The following is a 21,363-nucleotide window of genomic DNA, read 5'->3' as shown; positions in this document are numbered from 1 at the left end:
TACAGCAAATGACTTGTCTCTTAGTTTACTTCTAGCTCATCCTTCAGTGATGACCTGTAATAGTGGATCATCGGCAAGGCTGTAGGTATGCAGATATTGCTTTAAGGTTCATCTTGCTAAATTTCACAACTTAGTGAGTGCAAAAGCCGGCCTCCTTTGTCTCTGCCTAAACCGGTGTGCTCAAAAGTGAACGGAATGCCACGACGAACAGATCTGCTCGAGAGAACAGGTAATTTTCACAATCTAGGTTATTGTTTAAATTAAAGTATTTAAAACCTGGTAGTTTGACACGTACCAAGGCACACTCGGTGTACTGACCTGGAAAAAGGCGGTGATGAAAGACAGAAGAGTCTCCCTTAGAAGTTTAAGGCAACGTCTGTTTTTGTCAGACTCAGCAAAATCACACTCATCATTCCAAAGGTAAATCACAAAACCAGAAAGTCAAAGACTTCACTGAGGACATCCTCCCATCACATTCTTCTTCAAAACATTCTTTTTTAGTATACTGTCTCAGTTCTGTATCTCAAATGATTTATTTGACTGATGGAAAAATACAAACCAGTGTAAACAAAATATTCTGGTTACATCCACATAGAACTTTCCTACTGAAATATTATTTACCTAAAATTGATTTAAAGATGTAACATTCGGTTTTCCTAGGACAAGATGATCACATCTGAGATCCGACAGAGTATCCCTGTGCTCATATTCTGCCCTATTTCCCTTCCTACATTGTATGAATGTAAATACTTAAAGTCCACACGTTATTTTTTATAGCTTCTTTTACTTTAGGGTAAGGTACTTTATTCAATACATACATAATTTAAGCAAGACAGTGAAACCTCTAGTAAGGAATATCTCAGACAAGCAATCTTTGCCTTAAGAATGCCCCTCAACGATTTCAAACATTATCCCCTGAGGCTTCTAACACTATATTGTTCACCCTCTGCTAAAAGGCACCACTGTTAGTCAACACATTTTTCTGACAGTTTTAACACTATATATTCTGCACTGCATTTCAGAGAGAAAAAAGATCCATATGAAAAAGTAACTAAAATCATTTATATTTGAAAACATTAACTTGGCACAGGAACAATATGAAACAGCTACTGCTATGTTCTATGACTCATTTGGCAGTAATACCACGTTTACAGGTACCTGATGCAGAGCTCTACTCCAACGTGAACAGAAAGGCTTCTTGATCAAAAAATAATGATGAAATTAAAGCAAAAATAAATCCAGGATGTAATGGTTGATAGGTGAAAACACTAGACTTTTCTTGACAGCCTTCATTTGAAAAATAAACAAGCTTTTAACCAGGTATTATATTCTGCTTGCCAACATAGAACAACAGAAAAACCTGCGTTAAACAAAGAGGCCTTTTTGCAAGCTACTGAATGCTTTCACTAATGTCCAGATCTTTACAACTGGAAACGGCTCATGATGAAGTGTATGGAGCAAGTACATGGTCCTCAGCAACCTGCACGGAGGAGCTGTTCTTCTGGGTTAAAGTGGGTATACAAGAATGACCCCGGTCAGGTAAGTACAAGCGTCAGTCTCTTCCAGCAGCCAGAGAAGGCTGCTGGAGAAGAGTACGTTTATTCCCCGCAAAGTGCAGAAGCCAGAGGAGCGCTGGGTATGATGCAGTGCTGTGCATCAACTAACCATTATTTTGTAATCCACTTTTGAAAAGATGCTTTCAGAAATAAAGCAATGCCAGATGGAAGCATCATGGATATAACGGCTGGTGGGAGCCGTATCCTACCTTTGGGCTAGTGAGTCTGCTTACCAGCTGCGTTTTCCCCTGCCCCTCTTTTTCCCATGCTGTAGTAATGTTACCTGTTCAATACGGCATAAATACCAATGAATGTCAAGCTTCCTTGGCCTTTTCAGATGCCAAGGGGCTTCCTTAGTTTTGTGCACGTTGCTGTAGGTTTCTTTTTACGTTCCGTGCAAATGGATTTGAAGACTGTACCCCTTTGACGTACCCAGACAGATACCTCAAATCTATTAAATTACAGGGTGGCGGAAAACAGATTTTGCGTAAAACACCTTATTTCAGAGGTAGTGAAAATTTCATCTCTAAATAACAAAAGATGGAAAAGTCACAATGCGCGTGCCAGCAGAACAGGGACCACAATAGTGTAAGACACAAACGGGCCTTTCTGTCCTCTCGTATTTGGGCTCAGAAAAGTTACCATGTGCAAAGCAGATACATGGTTTCTCATTTCTGACAAACAGGATAGTATTTCCTCATGCTCTGTTTCATTAATTTTATGATGTATGAACTATGCTTCTATGATTAAACATATTCAGATGTTAACTACAATTAAAAAGCATTACAATTCATGAGTGTATCAAGAGGAAAAAATACAAAATAGCTGAAAGAAATGTAATAAACAAGGAAAATCCAGGAGAACGGGCTACATAAAATATTGGAAGGTTCTTCCTGTTCAGGAGGTAAACTAGCCTAAACAAACTCTGAGGTTCACAGCTCAGGATTTTAAGCGAAGTGTTATTATGAAACGTCATTCCTGCTGCTCAGTTATGCTCTGTCTAGCTACTGCCTCAGAGAAAAGGTGATCGCTCTGACGTGCGACCTCCCCACCCACAGCAACTCTAACTTCTTTACACAACTTCCTCTCTATGCCCCAAAACTGTATTTCTGAATTGTCAGTATCAGTAACTCCATTTGATAAAAAGGTTCCTAATGTTTAAAGCCCAAATTAAGCCCCAAAGTGCTAACGTGATAACACATCTAAAAGGAGATTATTTTGGGGGTGTTTCAATTGCCGAAAAAAAGGGAAATTTTCTATTCCTCGCATATTAAAAAGATTACTTTGGCCTGCAACGTTGTTCAGCCGTTGGAATTAAGAAATAGATATAAATGAATATAAAATTATGGGTCAGCAAATATAGAGCTTTACCCGTACTCTTAACTGGCTCAGAAAATTTCTTTTCGGTATAATTCTGCATGCATATCCCCCATGATTTTAATTTAGTAACGTTAATGCCTATTACTGTACAACTCTTGCAACACAACGTGTTATGTAAGTGGTACAGATTATGATGATGTTACTATTTGCTAGCGTAAAAATATTTAACAAGCAGAACACTACGATAATTTGTTCATGTTGGCTAAAATTAAATACTGAAACCAACTTTTGAGATATACATTTTTACCTGACAGGATGCAAACCATGGAAATGGTCATTTGGGCTGAAATGTTTTACAAAACTTTACATTCTAATTTGCTTCATACATCGTCTACAACTGAAAGGGTCAACATTTAGAATCCGTATTTAAGTCAATGCTAATATCAATAAACTTCAGTTTAAATTAATGCAAAGGATATACTCTAATGGAAAAGAAATTACTCACTTTACTAACTACTTGTAAAGTCTAAAAGTCTGGAAGGGTTTCAAGATGTTGTTCAATATTGTATGTGCAAAACCGCGTTTAGTGTCTTCAAAGGACTCTAAGTGGCCAGGCATCTCTCATACCATCCCGCCTATCTGCATACATTAAAGACATTAGGTCTGTGGTTTCCATTAAGCCCTGTGGTGACAACTGCTGGGAAACTGTCACTCTTGAGCTTTCAAACAACTGGTCTGGATATGTGAAATTTGCAGAACTGGAAGCAATAGCTGGAAGGCATCCTGAATATAAGTGGTACTGTTGCAACCCTAATGGAGAGAGAAAACACGTGGTTCATCAGTACAGCTACCATGTATTTCAGGAATTACATAGTACTTTTTAAATAAACTTTTTTTTTTTAACATCCGCATCATGCTATATTAACATACGCATTCATACATGATTTTAGAATCTGTAGATAACAAAAATGATAAATTACAACAGTTTAGAGCTAACAAGGATAGCCTGAATCACTATATAAAAATCTGATTTCCCCTCAGTTTGAACGCTTGGACAGTTTTGTTTTTAATGTGAGTAGAATAAAATGCCACAGTGTTCAGAAGTAGATTTGACTTTTTAAATACAAACCAGCTAGTCTTTTCATCAACAGAACTAATTTTGAATTTGCTGTAGGTGGAAGAAGTGTCACTGAAATTAACAGTTTGAATTATTATAATGGTTTTAACACATAGGACTATTTTTGGAATTTCTAATCCTGAACGGTATAGCAGCTTGTAATTCTCCATGAACCTAGGCTGTACTAACACATATTTGTATACAAATAGGGGATTTAAGAAGTACAAAACATTGTATTCCACAATTCTGGACATTCACAGATTTTGCAGTCCCTGGCGCACAGAAAGATATGTCAGCTGCAACAGCAAATTTACCCTATAACAAAAGAAACTGTATAGTAATCTTTACTACAGCTCTATTCAACTTCCCATGATTTTCCTAAAGGTATTGTTAATTCAGTGAAAAATTGCTTATTGTAAAACAATCTTTTCCTCATTTTTAAGGGAACACAGCTATTAGATACACAATGACAATTTGTAGTCACTACTATAGGTTTATTTATGTTTAAAGCGAAGTGTGATCTAATTAGCAGAGTTAAAGGAATTCGTGCTGCAGATAGTACACATTTTAGTACTTTCTGAGAATATTACTCCCTCTTGACCTCTTCTCTTCTTGGTAAAACTGAGACACATTTTACTCACTGTGCTTTTCTGATGAAAAATAGCTCATAGGGTCTAACAGAAGAGGTCACTCATAGATCACGGTGTCCAATAAAAGAAATCACTCGTGGACATTTTGGTGATGTCTGACACATGGTTATCCATGTGCTGACCAAGCCTGCCGCTAGACTGTGAATCTTTGTAGAAATCTAAATGGCCATGGATGGGAAACACTTTAGCATACCTGCAGCTCCAATGTTAAAGAAAAGAGAAGTCTGAAACTATCTATGAATCAGAAATACCCTGCAATATTTGAAGGAGGTAATGGAACAGTAAGAATAGACTTATCCCAGGCAACCTGTGAATAGGTTAGAAAAGGGCTAAACAGCACATTGCAAATTGTCTGCTGTGCTCTGACCAATACAGCAGCAGAATTGAAGAGCTGGCCAGTCTCACTTCAGTCATACAGTTCTTAAGAACCCTCCGTAAATGCAGTATTACTACTACAGTATTTGCGGGAGAGGCTGAACACAAAACCGAGAGGTTTATGACGTGGCACTGAACAGCCAGAATGATATTGTCATTACTTTTTATATGGTTCTTTCTTCCGACATAAATGCGACTGTTTCATTTCAACATCATTTTACTAGAACACTTCCTAATGTGAAAAAGTGAAGGCTTACCTCTAATAGCACACTGTTGATGATGGGGTTAAGAACCTCTGCCTTCATACTGCTCTGTAAACCAGACAATAGAATGAAATGCCAGGACAAGAAATACATTTAACAGAAATATACTGACCTCTGAAAAGTGGTTTTATGAATTCTATAAAGGTGTTGCTTCACCTTGATTCTTATTCATGCTGTTTATTACAGTATCCTGATAACTGTGTCTACATTTCACACACACTTCAGTAGACCCTACGTATTTCTGTCACTGAGTACAATGAACTAAGATGGGCCCACGGTTTTACTTTTTTATCCATTTATGTACTGCAGAGTTTCAAATTGCCTGGTTTCATATGGATGTGAGATTTATGTGATGACATTGTCTGTCCATCTGTCTGTCGGTGCCCTTTTCATCTCCCCCAAATTTTTTTAACCCCTTGCTCATTTTCAAGGAGACAAGAAGGAAAAATACAGGTCAGAAGGAAAATGAAGTTCTTAAAAGTTTCACAGATATCTGTGGTTAGGAGGAAATGAAAGGCCCAGATCAGCTCCCCTGCAGAAGGGAAAACAGGAGAAACTCAGATCCCCAAACTGGAGGCAGTATTTGTTGAGCTGGACAATGCAGGCTGGCCAGTAAACGTAGCTCAGCATGCATAGCATTCTTCTCAACCAGCAGATAGGAATAAAGATGGGTACAATGAGTAGTGACACTACTAGAGGCTAGAAAACCAAGATTTGTTAGCTCCTCTGCTTTTTAAAACGGCAAAAGTTCTTTCCTTTTTTTTATTCTCACTGTTCTTTGCATTGTATTTTTTAGAATGGCAGTAACCTCCAGCAAGAGTTGCTTTCTTTCACTACCAAACGGTGGACTTTTATTAGAACAAAGGAAACACAATACTGATTAATTTAACTGAAGGGCTTCCACTTACAAGCTTGTAGCTTTCTTACTACAGATTTAAAGAAACATGAAACACCTTAATTTTAGTTTGGAGAAAGATGGCAGAACAAAGCGAAGATGGTTAGAGAAAAGAAGAGCAATTTTACTGTCAGTTACTAGAAAATCCATTACGCAGTGCACCGTTTAGTTGATTGTCAATAAACTGAAACAGATAGAGAGCAGTATCAATTAAATACTATTGATTGTATGAATCAATAAGTTAAAGTTTGAAAGAAATCTTGCGTAGCAAGCAAAGCTGTTATTTCTTACTTCTGCATTACTGCTCACTCGGAAACATCGCCAACACTATAGACTATGTGTACAGCCAGCACTACAACTAGTGTCTGAATTATACAGATATAACTATGGGGATGGCATAAGTTTGTAAAAAAACAGTATTTCCTGTTCTAAGCCATTTCTCAGTTTTCCATGAGTTAATGCACTTTGCAGGGTACTGGAATGTGTTTGTGAACCCGGGTGCTGTCAGCAGGCTAAGGAGGAAGTTGAACCACTGGGACGTGCAGGAAGATGTAGATTTTCTCCAGTCCTGTGCGACAGGTGCTCCTTACTTTCCTGCTCATCACGGTGAGCAGAAGGCCCACATCTTCCTCCAAAAGCTTACAGGGATGGGGCAGCACATAAAGATCACCAGACTGCCCTACTAAAACTCTCTTCTAGAGAGTATGTGTCCACACAAATGACACAAAAACAATCTGGTCCTAAAAACTGAGTACGGAGTTGATAAGAACAAAACCTAGTGCAATGCTTATGAAAGCTTTAGTTTCCAATTTTCTGAGCTGCACCAGCTTAATATTTCATGTGCAATTTATTTTTATATGTCTGTGCATGTATTTATTGCAAGTGTCACACAAAGCTATGCTAAAATACAATCCCAAAATGCAAAATAAGCAGTTTCTCCCAGGGTAACGGGAAGGTATGTAAATTATTCAGAATAAAAGCAGCCCAATAAATCATGTTCTCTACAAATAAGACTGAAATAACTTGCTCAGAGATGTGCTGGAAGAGCTCATGGGAGAACTGGGAAAATTTCCTTTGATGTTCATGGAGTAATCAGGAGAGCCTAAGTTTGTTCTTCTCTGACGTTTACAGAACAATTTCAGCAACAGCACAATTTTTGCCTCTGGATCCTACTAGAATACTCAGATGTCAGTCATCTTTGAAACATCCTGAAAGGCAGGATACTATTTCTAGCAAAGATGTTCACAGATAAATGGATGTTCCTAAATGGAATATCTTGAGATACAAGACAGAGTGATTTTTTTTAAGATGGATGACCAAACAGATTTTCTAATCTCTTAAACCTTTTGAAAACACAGCGGCCCTAGGCCAGGGGATTTAGCAAAGGCTAAGAAGACAGCTTGTGAAACCATCTTAAGGTACTGGAAGTATTATCTGTTAATGGCTTCTACACAAATGCATTCAAAAGGGATAGGCTGCGTAGAAGAAAATATCTTCAGGTTAAGGGACTTCAAATGTGGGACCCTTTCAGTACAAGAAGATAAGAAGTGCTGAGTGGTGATCAGGCAAAATGGGAAATAGTGTCCAGAAAGAGACATTTCAGAAGGCAGGGGACACACTGCAGTCTACCAAGTATTATAAACTTTCTCTGCAACAGGGAATCGGCTGTAAAAATGCTCTGTGTTCTTGATCTGAGGAAAGAAGTGCGCTCCTTGCTGGTGCCTCATGTAAAGCCACCGGACGTCGGTAATAATTCCTCTTTCAAGAAGTGAACTATGTTAAAAAAAGCCCAAATGCTACAGAAAATGCTGTTATCTTACCCCAGCTGCTGTTAAAGAATCGGAAAACTTCTTTGATAAAGACGAAACTTCATTGCACATGGCACTTGTTAAACTGGTTTAAAAAAAAGAGAGACAAATATAAAAATACACCCTCGTCCTGTCAACGGATAAAAACCCTATGACTGTTCCTGGCACAAACTTCATCTTAGAAGCCAGGAAATGTTCTTAAGGTAATTTTGCTTCTAGTAACTTTTTAAATATTTTGGGGTAACTTTGTCATTATACAGTTTTTATATTCCTCCACTGAAAAATCCATTGCTGACTACAGCAGCAAAATGATGTCATGTTGGCTCAAACACTAGTCTTTTTTGATAGGGCAAGGTTTCAATTTTTTAAATTCTAAACTTCTAGTTAACTATTGTCTTTCTGATGATTGCAGCAACACAACTCCTACAAATACTGTTGGAAATAAATCAAACTTTAATGAGAACAGTGAGAAATTTCCTATCTAAGCAATAATACATCTACTCTGTAATAAAAGAGGAAGTACCCTTGTGGTTAAAATGCAAGAGAACAAGATCTATTCCTAGATCTTTCACTGTTTTGCTAAACATTCACAAGTGCATCATACAGAACCTCATCCTGCAAGGTGCACCATACCTTAGCTCTAATTCTGAAAAATACTTGTTCAAATACTTTGTTTTAGACTGAAGTGTTCCTGTGGACTTTGCTATTGTTACTAGCATTCCTAAAGATAAACACTTGCTTAAGTACTTTACTTACTTAAGACTCAAGTGCTTACAACATCTTGACATTAAAACCCACTGAAATCAGTAGAATCGATTACTACAGACAGCTTGAGATCTGAATTTTGAGTCCTACTAGATAAACTGGCTTCTTGAATTTATCTATGTTTTGTTGTGGTTTACTACAAAGTTGCCGACAAATGTGGTCTTATCATTTAGAACTACAGATTGATTTTTGTATATTTTTGGCAGATAAACACTAGATAATGAAACTGTATCGGCAGATAATAAGTCTGCATTATGCATGCTAAAAGCAAATTCTATATATGCTAGCACAGTATCTTTTGCAGTGGGAACAGGAAACACGACCCAAATTAGCATGCACATTCACTTGCTGCAGCAGAAACAACTTTCAGCCTGTGAACAGGTCGTGCTTTTGTAAACATACATACGTTAGCCATGTCAAGAAATGACAGGTAGCCTAGGTAACTTGATTACATGAGAAAATATAGCACCAGGACCCCTAAAGCCAATGCTGTTTGTTGATCCATGAACTTACTGTGCCTTTAAGTGCCAAACGCTGAACGGAACTTCAGTTTTAAGCAAATGTCAAATGTTCATATATGAAGTACATAATACTCACTTTGTCAGTACTTCTGCTTGATCTTGAGCTGTTTTTTCTACTTCCTGCCCATGTAGAATTAATTCTGCTACTTTATGAAGCTGTTCAATACAACGAGCAGTTACCTCAGCCAGACTTTCAATGGACAGCATGTAGATTTCCTTAAATTAAAAACAGGGACTAATATAATCAATAATAACAACACTGATAAATATATGTATAGATATATACATATAAAATAATTTGAAACATAGGAGCCCTCCCTGCCCCAACTGGAAATACCACCACATACATAGTGAAGTAATATCAGCCATAATGTCATCCTCACAAACAATACTGGAAAATGAAATATGCACAGATTATAAAATATAGACCTTATTAAGAACAAGTCTACCATTTATTTGGATGGGAACTAGGTCAGGCTCTCAGATTTTCCAACATACCACTTTTAAACCTAGTCCTAATGAATACAAAGATCCCTTAACTCTAGAATAAGTCATAATTACTTTCATATGGAGCCAAAAGTATTGAGTCATCCCTCAGATGAATCTCCAGAGTAGAAATGGATAATACTCCCAATTAAAAAGTGGCTTTTATCAGCAATGATACAAAATTCTACCTAGCACTATGGTGTTACAGCTTTCACAAGCTGATGCCAGCTGGAAATCTGCAATCGCATAAAAATCTGTAATATATACAGTGAAACTCTGTCTCCTTCTTTGGACCTTTTTTGTAAGGAAACATGACAGATAATTTTTTTATTAGAATTCATTCAAAAAATCTTGACAAAGATACCAACCACATTTAATATTGCTATAACTTGGCATAAAATATTCAATCACAAGTAACCTTATCAACAAGAGGCGTTGTCCAAATGGCCACAATACTTTTAGCCTTAAGTTCTATCTTTCATAAAGAGAATGGACACTTGTGAGTTACCTAAATATTATTTCTGTTTTGTCTGTTTGTGATTTAAACTGTTTAAGAGTTTAAATAAAGTTTGAGAATTTTTTCCATGTATTGTCACTGGGAGAAAGAGATGCCGAGGAATGTTGAGATATGACTTTCAATGTGCTGCTGACATTACACCACAGAATCCTTCAGCTCACTCTATGTTGTGTATACACATGCATACACACAAAAACATAGATATAAAAAAATAAAAACAATGCGATAGGCAGAGGACCTGCTACTTTGATACTTACTTATGGGAACAGACTAACAACAGTAAAAATATTTATGTAGGTTAGTTTCCTATTGGGTCTACAGTAAATAGTTATATATTAATATTTCTTAATACTTCCATGAGTTTAAAAAATAAGGACAACATATAAAACCAACACACAAAGGTAAAGAAGTAATCTTATCAAACAAAGTATGACAATTTGCTTAATGAAACTTATCCTCCAAAAGCTATTTTACCTCCACAGTTTTTTTTTTATCTACTTCTGTTTTATCACTGTCAATTTTATCTTCTTTTTCAGTCTTTTCTTCAGCAGGTTCTCCAGGTTTTTCTTTTAGCTTCTCTTCTATGTCTACTGGGGTGGAAAAACTGGCTTCTTCCAGCCATTCATGAGCTTTTTTCCTAGCCTGTCAAACAAAGAACGCAACCCCAAAGTTCAGTTCACATAGGGATTTCAAATGATGTTCCTGGACATTAATTAACAATACATTTAATTACTTCCTTTTTACATTCAGAAGTTTAAACATATCAAGCCTCTGCGTGGCACTTAGTTAAGTGTATATTTAAGAAACTGGAGGGAGAAGCATTTCTGACTGCATAAAGATAGATCAGCCAGGGATAATTCCTCTACAGGTATATTCCTAACCAACGCATAAAGTTGGCATTAATACCGAAGTTACTAATATTTCAGCTTTATGAGGTATCTTTCAAAGGAATTCACATAGAAATAATTTTCCCAAATAAGAAAAAAAGAAGGTGGTATAAAAAAAAGAAAAAAATATTGGAGAGGTAAGAGAGAAGTACTAAATTCTTAAAGGAAAAATAAATAGAAAATCACTGTATCTCCAGCTGCCTTCTCAGGCATCAAAGTAGATCAAAGTGGAAAAGCCTTGAAGTTTTATACAACTTCAGACTACTGTTATGGTTAGTAGGAAATGTATGATGTCTCTTTTTCAACATGAAGTCAGATTAAAATATGTTAAGACCTAAGCCTAAGCTAGTTATCCATAGTCTATCTATGTAGCTCGAGAGATAAATATTCGTCTGAGCCTGAGATCAGCAGGTGAACCACCTTTAAAGGGGCCTGATAGTACAAATGTGACTAGAGATGTGACTCGCTTCTACCCATCTAACTTTTAGATGATTGAAGCTAGATGAGATAAATCCAAGACTTCGTTTCTAGCTAAGAAGGTCTGGAGAAGTCCCTCAGGAAAATAAACATGATGAGCAAGAAAAATAATTCTGAACCCGACCTTTGTTCCCAGTATGTAAGACCAGACTCTGTTCTGCTGAGACATCCCTGGTTCAAGGCTTTCTAACATGACCCACTGGGCTAGCTAGTCATTGCAACTGTATTGCCTTACTAATCTCACTTCTTCTACAAAAGCTTTTCTACATTCATCATTTTAGTCCCACCCTCCTGTACTTTGCTTTCTGAACTGTCTGAACTGAGCTAGGTACTGCTTTCTGTCAGATTTCAGACCAAGCCCTCCCTCTTTGTCTTTGTCCAAGAAACAGGGGCAGCTCACTAGCAGGTGCTAACCTTATTAAGTTTGTCAGGAGTAGCAGCAACGTGCAATTCAAACAGCAGTTCAGTGAGCATGCTGACAAACTCTTCTCCCATATCTGCTGCAAGAAAAAACAAGACAATTTCTGTTAGGGTGTTATCACTAGAATTTTACATGATCAAATACATCCAGTCAGATAGTTTCCTCAAGCACTCTAGCACTTGAAAAACAGTGACAGTGATACAAGAAAGGGGTGTGGGGGGGTGTGCATGTATACGCTCAAACAAAGAAGAGAACAAGCAACAGAGAGACCTGTACAACCAGATATGCTAGCTTGACACTTCAACTACTCTTTCCACCCCATTCTAAATTCCACTAAATTTCACAAAAACAGGTAAGAGGAGAAGAAGCTGCCTGATCCCAGTTGTCTGACAAAAATATATGACCCACAAAATAACCAAAGAAGAGATACTAACCTATTCTTTCAAACCAAGGAATAAAAACTGCAGCAGGGCCAGATACAAATAACTTTCAGAGGAAACATACTGCAAAACATGTTCCCTATTGCTCTGTCTGCAAACCACAGCTAAGAGGTGTGGTTTTTTTCAATTTTAAGATTGAGCTTTGCTTAAGTGAAGAATGTTATCTGTTCCGCTTTGGAGTAATGAGCCTTAAAGAATCTGCACTTTTATTTCACAAGATTTATGAGCAAAGATAAATATCACTAGTATTCAAACTTCATCTTTATTATACATATTCCTTCAATTACTTGCATTTGCGATATTCTAACATGCTCTAAGTTCCTAAAAGTTGGTATTTTGATTGGTTCTGTTCATCTGCACTTACTGAGTTTGGAATCTTCATTAACATTTCCTGGTGGAATATACAAAATCCATTTTTTTTAGCCTGATGACACTAAAAGGTCAAAGTCCCCATACTAAGCCTGATAAAAGTCCAGCTACTTCAAAAAAGAATTTCATGTCTTGCTGTATTTCCACTTTTTCTGTTCATTTATTAGGTAGGGCCAGTTTTTCCATTTTTATGCAAATCTTCAGTACTGGTCTTAAAAGCAGAAGGCCATTACTCTACTGAGTAAACTACTGAGTTTGGGGATTTTGGTGGAACTGTTTACAGTCCACAGTACCTTGCAACATGTGGAAAGATGGTGGAATCTGACACCCAGATTATACTCTCCAAGAGCAAAGGACATCTCACCCTTGCTTATAGAGTGCCCATCTTTGGTGCTATAAAATAAATAAGTATTTAGCATAAAGAACTCTTCACCTGCAGTGACGAAGAGACTGAGCTTTCCTCTTAACAGCAGGGGAACAGGTCAAGAAGATTGTATTCTGGCACACCAAAGAGATGCAGAGAGTTCACTTCATTGCTGTCCTTATCAGTAAATTTTGGCAATAGGATTTTCAGGTTTTGCAATACAACACCTCTTGGTTACACTGAATTCAGTTGTTCTTAAAACAATGCCGAATTGTTTTATAAACTGCAGCATGCTGAAAACTGATAAGCAGTTCACTGGATCAATGCAAAATGACCAAGATTGTTAACAACTGGCATATTCAATTCAATACTCACGTTGGTTACCAGCTCCCTTAAACTCACATATGAAATTTTTGGTGTTAATGGCTTTCAAAATATAAGTAAAGCTACTTTTTCAGATATTCTCCTCTCATCAAACAACTGAAAGGTAAAGATGATGCAGTGAAAAATACATGAAAGGGCTGCATAATCAGAGTGAGAGGAAACATTAGAGAGAAAGGTATGCATTAGGCTTTCTCCTACTTGTGTCAGAAAACATATTTTCCTTTTCTTTCTTTTCATATTGATTTTGCACCTATCTGACTGTTGAGCAAAGACACAAAACCCCTACGATTCCAGTTTCAAAGTTGCCAAGAACAAAGCCTAGCCCCAGTGCTTTCCCAAAACAGTCCTCCAAAACTCACTGCAGTAACTTCTCCTTGTGTAGGACTGAAAGTGTTTACGGTAGAAACTAAAAGCAGCACTAACATCTCTGAATGAGATCCTGAGAGTCTAGGATAAGAAGAGATCCTGACAGTTTACATAAAACAAACAGCCACCCTTTTCAAACACTTGAATGTAAAGTACTGGTTCTCCTCCCAGCTAGTCTTTTTTTTTGCTGAATATTTATAGTGCTGACAAATGACACCATATAAATAACATGACTTTGATGACAAGAAAATAGTAACAAATTAACAATAAGTGGTAATTAACTTGTTTTCAAATACTGCTCAGTGGCTAGATAAGATTTAACATTTTCAAACACCATTAGTTAATCTTTGTAATTTTTAGGGGGGTGGCTTCCTTCCATAAAGTAAAAAAATACAAGTTTTATTGAGCTAGGAAGCACAAGTCAAAATCCTACTGAGGGCAAGTTAGCAGTAGTTTTAAACTGTTTAGCAAGCAGGATTAAAACTCAAAATTCCTCCACAGAATTGAACATAACCTGCTAGCTCTTGCCAAATGATGTTTAAAATTTTTGGTAACGTTAAACACAGACCATTTTCTTAGCATAAATAATTATGCCACAGAAATATGCCTAAGGTCCCAACAAGTCATTTCAGGTAAACAATTCCAGTTTAAAAAAAAAAAATCAACTCATACCTAGACCCTAAAAGATCAACTGTGCTCCCAGAAGGATACATATCAATGCCCCCAGAAAACTAAACTTATTTGTAAAATATGACCAGAATTCTAAGCGTAGTCGATAGCAAGTCACTGGAATCCAACTTAAATTATGTAAAAATTGACAAAATAAAATATCAATGAAACATTAAACTGTTCAATAGAACTGTGCTTCGTGAGCAGAAGCGGACATGCAAATCACATACAACATTACACGGAAAGGTGCTGGATATCGTTTTTATCTAAAAATGGCAGACAATTGCCATGTAAAGGCCTATTAACGGAATTCTTTAAGTTTTATAAGGTTTTATGCATTTGCTGCATAAATGCTCTTAATAAAAACACTTAAGATCCTGTGCATTAAGAAATTCAGGAAAAAGTCTGTTTTCCCTGACTCAGGAGGATTGTAAGAAGCCTTCATTCACTCTGACAATATTTTAATGAAGATAACACATTTTCGTGACTAGGAAAGGTACCCAGACTAGGACACTGTCTAGAAGGGACGTGTCAAAGCACTATACAGTTAAGAGCACTGTCAATGCAGTGCTGCATGTACTATGGATTATGGGCGAGAGGCTGAAGAAAGAAGTAAAGGCCACGTGTCCCAGGTTAGGAGCCTGACCACAGAATTGTAGGCTCAGCCCTAACAGAAAGCTGCTCTGAGAGGTGATTAACCTTTCTATTCTTTTGGTGTCCTCCAGTGGAACTAAAATTTATCCAATGTAATACTAATAAATGAAATTTATCTGTAGTTCAAATACTAATAAATCTTGAGCCTGAACGCACTAAAGGACATGAGTCATTTTGAACTGCAGCCTGAAGTAACACCCGTTCAGCTGTAAGGTGGAGAGGACACGTATGTGGTTATCATTTCCTCTGTCACAGAGAGGAGCATATGTTTCACTGCTGACTGGTTTGCTTTTGCAGGGGAAAATCTGCAGTACACTCTGGTTTGGTCTTTTTTTTTTTTAGGGTGCTCATTGCCTTGGTCCCAGCCTATTTAAAAGGCCGGTTAATGTTTCAAGAAGAATGATCAGCAGCTGCACTTCACTGAAAAAACAGAACTTCTGTCTACCAGAAAAAACATCACTTTGTGCAAGAAGCAGAGCTTTTCCTGCGGGCTGGTTTCAAAGCAAGGAACTATTTCCCACAGAAATTAAGAAACTCATGAATCCTCACTCTTAAGCAGGTCATACACTTTCTTGACTTCTGTTTCTCACAACCCCCAGAGGAATGTGGGGTTTTAAAGAGTAACAAGGGAAAAAAAACCAGCACAAACCTCTAGCATACTAAGACTTTACACTGAACACTCGCTGTCCACCCCGAGAAGAAACAATAAGCTCCCTGTGAGACACAACAGGCACACTGAGTATGCACTGCTAGAAAGAGCAGTCTGAGTGGAAAAGACTTTCCAGTTAGAACATGTGGATGTTAACACAGGTTTTCTAACTTTTCTGAAGGCTAGAGAAAGCGTACCTCACCATCTTGCAAAATGTAGGTTTTATGGGCAAAGCGCCCCTAAGAAGATCGAGAGGATGTGGAATAAATATCTTTTTATGTTTCTGAGTTTCTGAAACACAACAATATGGTGTTCAATGGCATAAGCCAGTCTTCAGTCAGGTCAAGGGGATTGTTTCTATTAGCTAGAAGAGGTTTGGTATGGATCTCACAGGCCTGGAGACATGAACTACGGTGGCTTTAAGCTAACTTTTTATCCTTCTGTTCTCAGCCTGTTCTGGGGAACGCCAAAATTCCTGACCTGTTTAAAACACCTATTTTGTCCCTAACCAAAGCACCCACCCATTTCATTGTAACTTTTGTGAGCTGATCTACAGACTGTCATGCTGATCCCATTCTCCTCAATGCTGTGCACGATGTCATAGTTACGGCATGCTTCTGCTACTTTAACTTCTTTCTCACACTCCACATGCCACATCTTTCCAAACAATACCTAGAAAGCAGCTTTGCCACTAGTTTTCCAAGTGACTTTCCTTCAAAAAGTTCAGGGTTCTTAAGTAGCTTTATAGCACTCTAATCTTTTCCTTATCTAGCAAGGGAGGGTGCAAAGTGAGCATGAAGTTGCTAAACAGAAAAGCATTGCTCAACACTCCAAAACTTTCAGATCACACAATTTCATAAAGAGATTCTGTAAGAAAACCTGTTATCCAAAAGGTTATTAATTTCCCTTCTTATTTTTGTTTTGCTTTCACTGATGATATAGCAAATATAATACTTCTTTACATTATATTTTCTATATCTCACACTTCAATTACCATATAAATTCAAAATTAAGCATTGATCAGCTTCCAGAACTTTTAGAGTATTAACTTTAGTGACTATCTTATGAAGAGTATTAGGATATCAGAAATTATAGTTTGGATTGTAATTTTTTAAATTACTATATTGCAGAAGCAACAATTATTCATATAGTTAAGTCTCTGTATTTCTAATTACCTTTCTGTGCCTGTACCACTTCATCATCTGATTCCTTTGGAACGAAAATCTCTTTTATAGCAATTAAATCATTTTTCACAGTCTCCAACTGCTCTCCATCAAGTGTTGCTAAATATGACTGAATCTGTAAAAGAAGGGACAGTAAGCATTCCTAACCAAAACAAAAGCATTTCTTAAATTGCTAATTTAGAGCCTGATACTAAAATAGGCTAAGAAATGGAAACTTCCATTATGCTCAAATCTTGTCTCTAACCTTCAAATGTAGACACATTTTTAGTTCTCATCAACAAAATCTATTGAGTATCACAACAATTACACCAGCCTTGCAAGATCATCGGGTCTCTACCTTCTCCCCGAACATTAGTTTTGAATTATAAATCTATGGTTTAATTGCAAACTGTAATAAGCATTTTGGGATTGCTTGGATGAAGACAGCAGGCAAAAAGAGCCCAGGCACAATTCATGCTTAGTCTTCATGGGAAGAGTTGGAAAAAGAAGCCTGTTTCCCCTCCTTCAAAATGCAACCAAAATTATTGACAGTCTACCAGTCTACCTGTTCTGAAGAATGTATTGAGATGTCTTTGCATGTCTCAGGTATCTGCAAGTCCCTGCATATCTAATAGGGTGCCATGCCTAAGAGGGATGGAAACAGATTCTTTGAATCACTGTTTGTTTGCACTACAGTTACGCAGTGTTAATCCCATGATTGCACTCTCTGCCTATGGAAGCCAAGAGAAATGCCTTCTCTCCCTTTGATGCAAAAATTTCACTTTTAGGTTTGTTTCAAGTTTTTTTCTTTTAAGCTTGCTAGACAGACATGCAGACTGGCTCTGTGAGAGACTGGAGAAAGACATTAGTTTCTTACGTTCCTCCTTGATGTGCCCAGCTCATATGCTCAGGGTTAAATGCAAGAGACCCAACTCAGGCCGTGAAGGATTACCTAGGGCTTTTTGGCCCTCGCTATGGCATTGTCCATTTCATAGGATTAACTGGGACCATTTTTAATGGAAACTTTAAAAAAAAAAGCTTTAAAATATTTTTTAAATCCCTGCTATTAGAAGGACATAGGACATTAGCAATGCCTTCTGTCTCTCTTGTGCTCCTCCTGTGGCCCATCAGAGTGTGGCTTTTGGGCTGTTAGTACAGGTCTCAAGCTTACACCACTGTAAGTATTTTGTGTGTGTGTGTATGGTAACTGGAATATGTTCTGTGAGTCTTTTGGAATATATATCATGGAATTGGACTTGTTGAGCCAGACAGTTGCACTCAATCCTGTGGGAGAGAGCAGGACTACGAACCAGGGGTTATCTAGGACATAACAGTAGGCACATAAGAAACCTCATAGTAGCAACCCGCACAAGTCTTCCTTACCCTGTGGTATTTAACAGTAAAAGAAAAATAGTCTTGACACATGCAATTAACCTGAACTTCTTATCTATTTATCTTTCTTGTTTTGTGGTTTGGTTTTTTTTGTTTTTTTTTTTTTTTTTGCAAAAGCAGGCCCTTGAACCTTGCATGTAGGTTTTGAATTTATAATTTTGCATTTAGACATAATTGCAAAAACTAAAACCAACATGGACAGTATGTACCTAGCTGTTATTAAAATAAGCTTCTTTTATTTGTGACAGCAAATAAAACATTAAAAAAATAAGTTGGTTATTTTTTATTAAAAATAACCCAGAGAGCACGGAGTGCTAATTACTAAAACAAAAAAGAAGAAAACATGTATTTTAAGAAATGTATTCAGAAAATTGTTTCAGTACAAAATACCACTTCTGGGAATCTACAGAAGTTCTGTTAATCTACTGTCACAGATCCACTGACAGCTAAAATCAAAAATATATTTATCAAATAGGCCTTAGTAACTTCAGCATGTTCTTCAGAGAGATATATAGCATTTGTATGCTTCCAGGAATGATATCTTTGGGTAGTTTTATGTAAGTTTAAAAACTAACACAATAAAGAAGACTTAGGAATTGAATAAGTAATCTGGAATTCATTTTAATTCACTAGCCTCTAGGTGTAGTAGGTCTGGAATTCCTGAATGTAAGTATCAGTGCCTGATACAAAACCAAAAGACACCAACTTCCTTGCAAATTCTGAAAAGACATCTGCATAGTGTCACAAGCTGAAAAATACACGCTATATATGGTCCTAACAAAAATAACTTTCAGTTGTGAAGTTGTTTGTTTTGAGTTAATCTTGGAGTTAAAATTTACATGTATTGAGATTGATTTCCTGAAGCCAAGGAATGACCTGTGGGACCAATCCAGCTTTCTCTGAAGTTGATGAAAAACTTACTGTTCATTTCACATGGACCTGTAGAGCAAAAATTTTTTACCAACCCTTTTGATTTATACTGTCTGCATACTGTACCTGGGCTTCACTTTCATTTGACAGGATTTCCAGAGCTTCCAGATGAGACAAACCCTGGAACTCATCAAAAAGTAGTCCATAATGTGCTGTTCTTTCAACTGTAACTTGCTGAGCCCGCCTCTGTTTCTCTTTTTCTTTAGCTTCTCGCAACAGCTGCAAAAATATACATAATTCCTGTTGTTTTATAGGTAGTGCTGTAGGTATGACAGATTTTATTACTTTCTGCTTCTGCTTGTCTAGGAAGTAGTAATAGAATTTGGGACTATATCACACCTGCAGAGCTGAAATTTTAGAACTGAAATATCTAACTTCTTTTTTTGATAAACTTCTCTAATAACATATTTAAGTAGTATTCCAAGTGTGGTTTTCCCAATGGTAATTGCTAACCATCTTTTTTAAAAAAACAATGAACAAACAAATAATCTTGCTTATGTTCTCATAAGCAATGTCAGCTATGGATACCGTATAATAAATTTAGCCACCAATTACAATGGAAGAAAAATAAAAAGGACTATTTCATACACAGCCTTAAAGAGTCACGCAATCCATTCCACAGACCACAAAATGGGAAGAATATTATTTTCAGGACCTACATACTTGCATGAACAATGTACCTACATAAATATTTCATATAAAATACTTTTAGCAGATACTAAAGTCAGTTTTATGTGACAGCAGGACTGACAAAAGAGATTGGCCTAATAAGGTATGACTTCTACCAAAGGTGGGGCAGAACTATATGCCATATACTTGGGGATATTTTGGAGTGATCTTCTTACACGCTTCCATTAGTGTATAAGAAGGATAGAATAGTGTATACAATAGGATCTTCTATTCCTTCCTTCTATTCCCAGGAAGGAATGGCCTCCCATATGAATTTGCTACAGTAAAGCTGGCAAATACCTCTGAACTGCATCTTAAGTCACATATAAGCCTCTGAATATAGGTGAACTCTCGCCACTTACTTACACTATTCCATCATTCAAAATTTCTATGCTATGTCTTCAGTTATTCATTTGTTAGGAAAGACTTATGATGGCATTTTTCAGCCTCCACCTTCAAAAGATCACTCACCAAGTTTTATGCACAAATCACTGAAAAGGAAGCACTGCGTTATGCAACCCACGAGAACTGATTTATGTCACTTTCTGCCTCAGATTTTATGTGTGAATTCATGCATATTGTTTAGGAAGGTATTCTCAAAAGCTCATTTTAACCCTGTGGGCCTTAACACAAGTTACTTGCTTTTGGCCTACTACAACAGTACCAGTCTGTTTACACTTACAATGACCAACACTAAAGATGAAACATCTCATTAAAAGAAAAATACCTTACTCCTCTCTACAAGGAAGTAAACAAGTAGTAAAATTACATTTTTTTCCAATGTTTCTTGATGTCCACAGCCTCTCTCCTCTCAGTATCTGGAGACCTAAAATAATTTTGTACTGACAGCACTTATACATCTGTTTTTATCATGTCTCTGAACTTTTAAACATATGAGTCACGACTGTGTAAGGGTACCATTAGTTTAGATGGACATTAAGATAGAAACAGCTTTAATTCCATATGTCATATTCCAGTATGACTCATTTCCAAGGAAAGTAATACTACTTGATATTTATGCTGGAAGATATCTACCTGCAGCTGTTACAAAAACACCAACAATTTGATTCTGTCTCCAGAGTGTAGTGATATATCACCACATATACTATGTTATTAAAATCAGCTATTGTACATGTGATTATGTAGAAAAAAAAGATTTTACTTCATCTTTTGTGGTTCTGTGAGGAAAAAGAAAGTGGAGCAAATATAAAGAATAATATTTATTTCCATAAGCCTAGCCAATACCTACTGCAATA

The 21,363-nt window shown here is 36.9% G+C and overlaps 1 protein-coding gene across 3 annotated transcripts in view; it reads right to left on the bottom strand.

Annotated features, from left to right (window-relative positions):
- Positions 1 to 622: 622 nt before the first annotated feature.
- Positions 623 to 21,363, bottom strand: part of FAM114A1 (family with sequence similarity 114 member A1) — a 38,778-nt gene continuing 18,037 nt past the window's right edge. For 2 of the 3 annotated variants that reach the window (XM_087736882.1, XM_087736884.1), the window contains exons 7-14: positions 19,505 to 19,657; positions 17,129 to 17,252; positions 12,052 to 12,137; positions 10,748 to 10,915; positions 9,347 to 9,486; positions 7,997 to 8,069; positions 5,276 to 5,329; positions 623 to 3,686 (exon numbers count right to left, since the gene is read on the bottom strand). In XM_087736882.1, coding sequence (XP_087593008.1) covers positions 3,585 to 3,686; positions 5,276 to 5,329; positions 7,997 to 8,069; positions 9,347 to 9,486; positions 10,748 to 10,915; positions 12,052 to 12,137; positions 17,129 to 17,252; positions 19,505 to 19,657 — 900 coding nt within the window. In that variant the 3' untranslated portion in view covers positions 623 to 3,584. The remainder of the gene's footprint in view (positions 3,687 to 5,275; positions 5,330 to 7,996; positions 8,070 to 9,346; positions 9,487 to 10,747; positions 10,916 to 12,051; positions 12,138 to 17,128; positions 17,253 to 19,504; positions 19,658 to 21,363) is intronic. The other variant, XM_087736883.1, reaches the window with a different exon arrangement.

This window comes from Nipponia nippon, unplaced genomic scaffold (assembly GCF_047370975.1).
Source record: "Nipponia nippon isolate SJK-2023a ecotype South Korea unplaced genomic scaffold, ASM4737097v1 scaffold_6, whole genome shotgun sequence".
NCBI classification, from domain to species: Eukaryota; Metazoa; Chordata; class Aves; order Pelecaniformes; family Threskiornithidae; genus Nipponia; species Nipponia nippon.
Note: the sequence above shows the minus strand (reverse complement) of the source record. Positions and strands in the feature narration are given on the sequence as shown.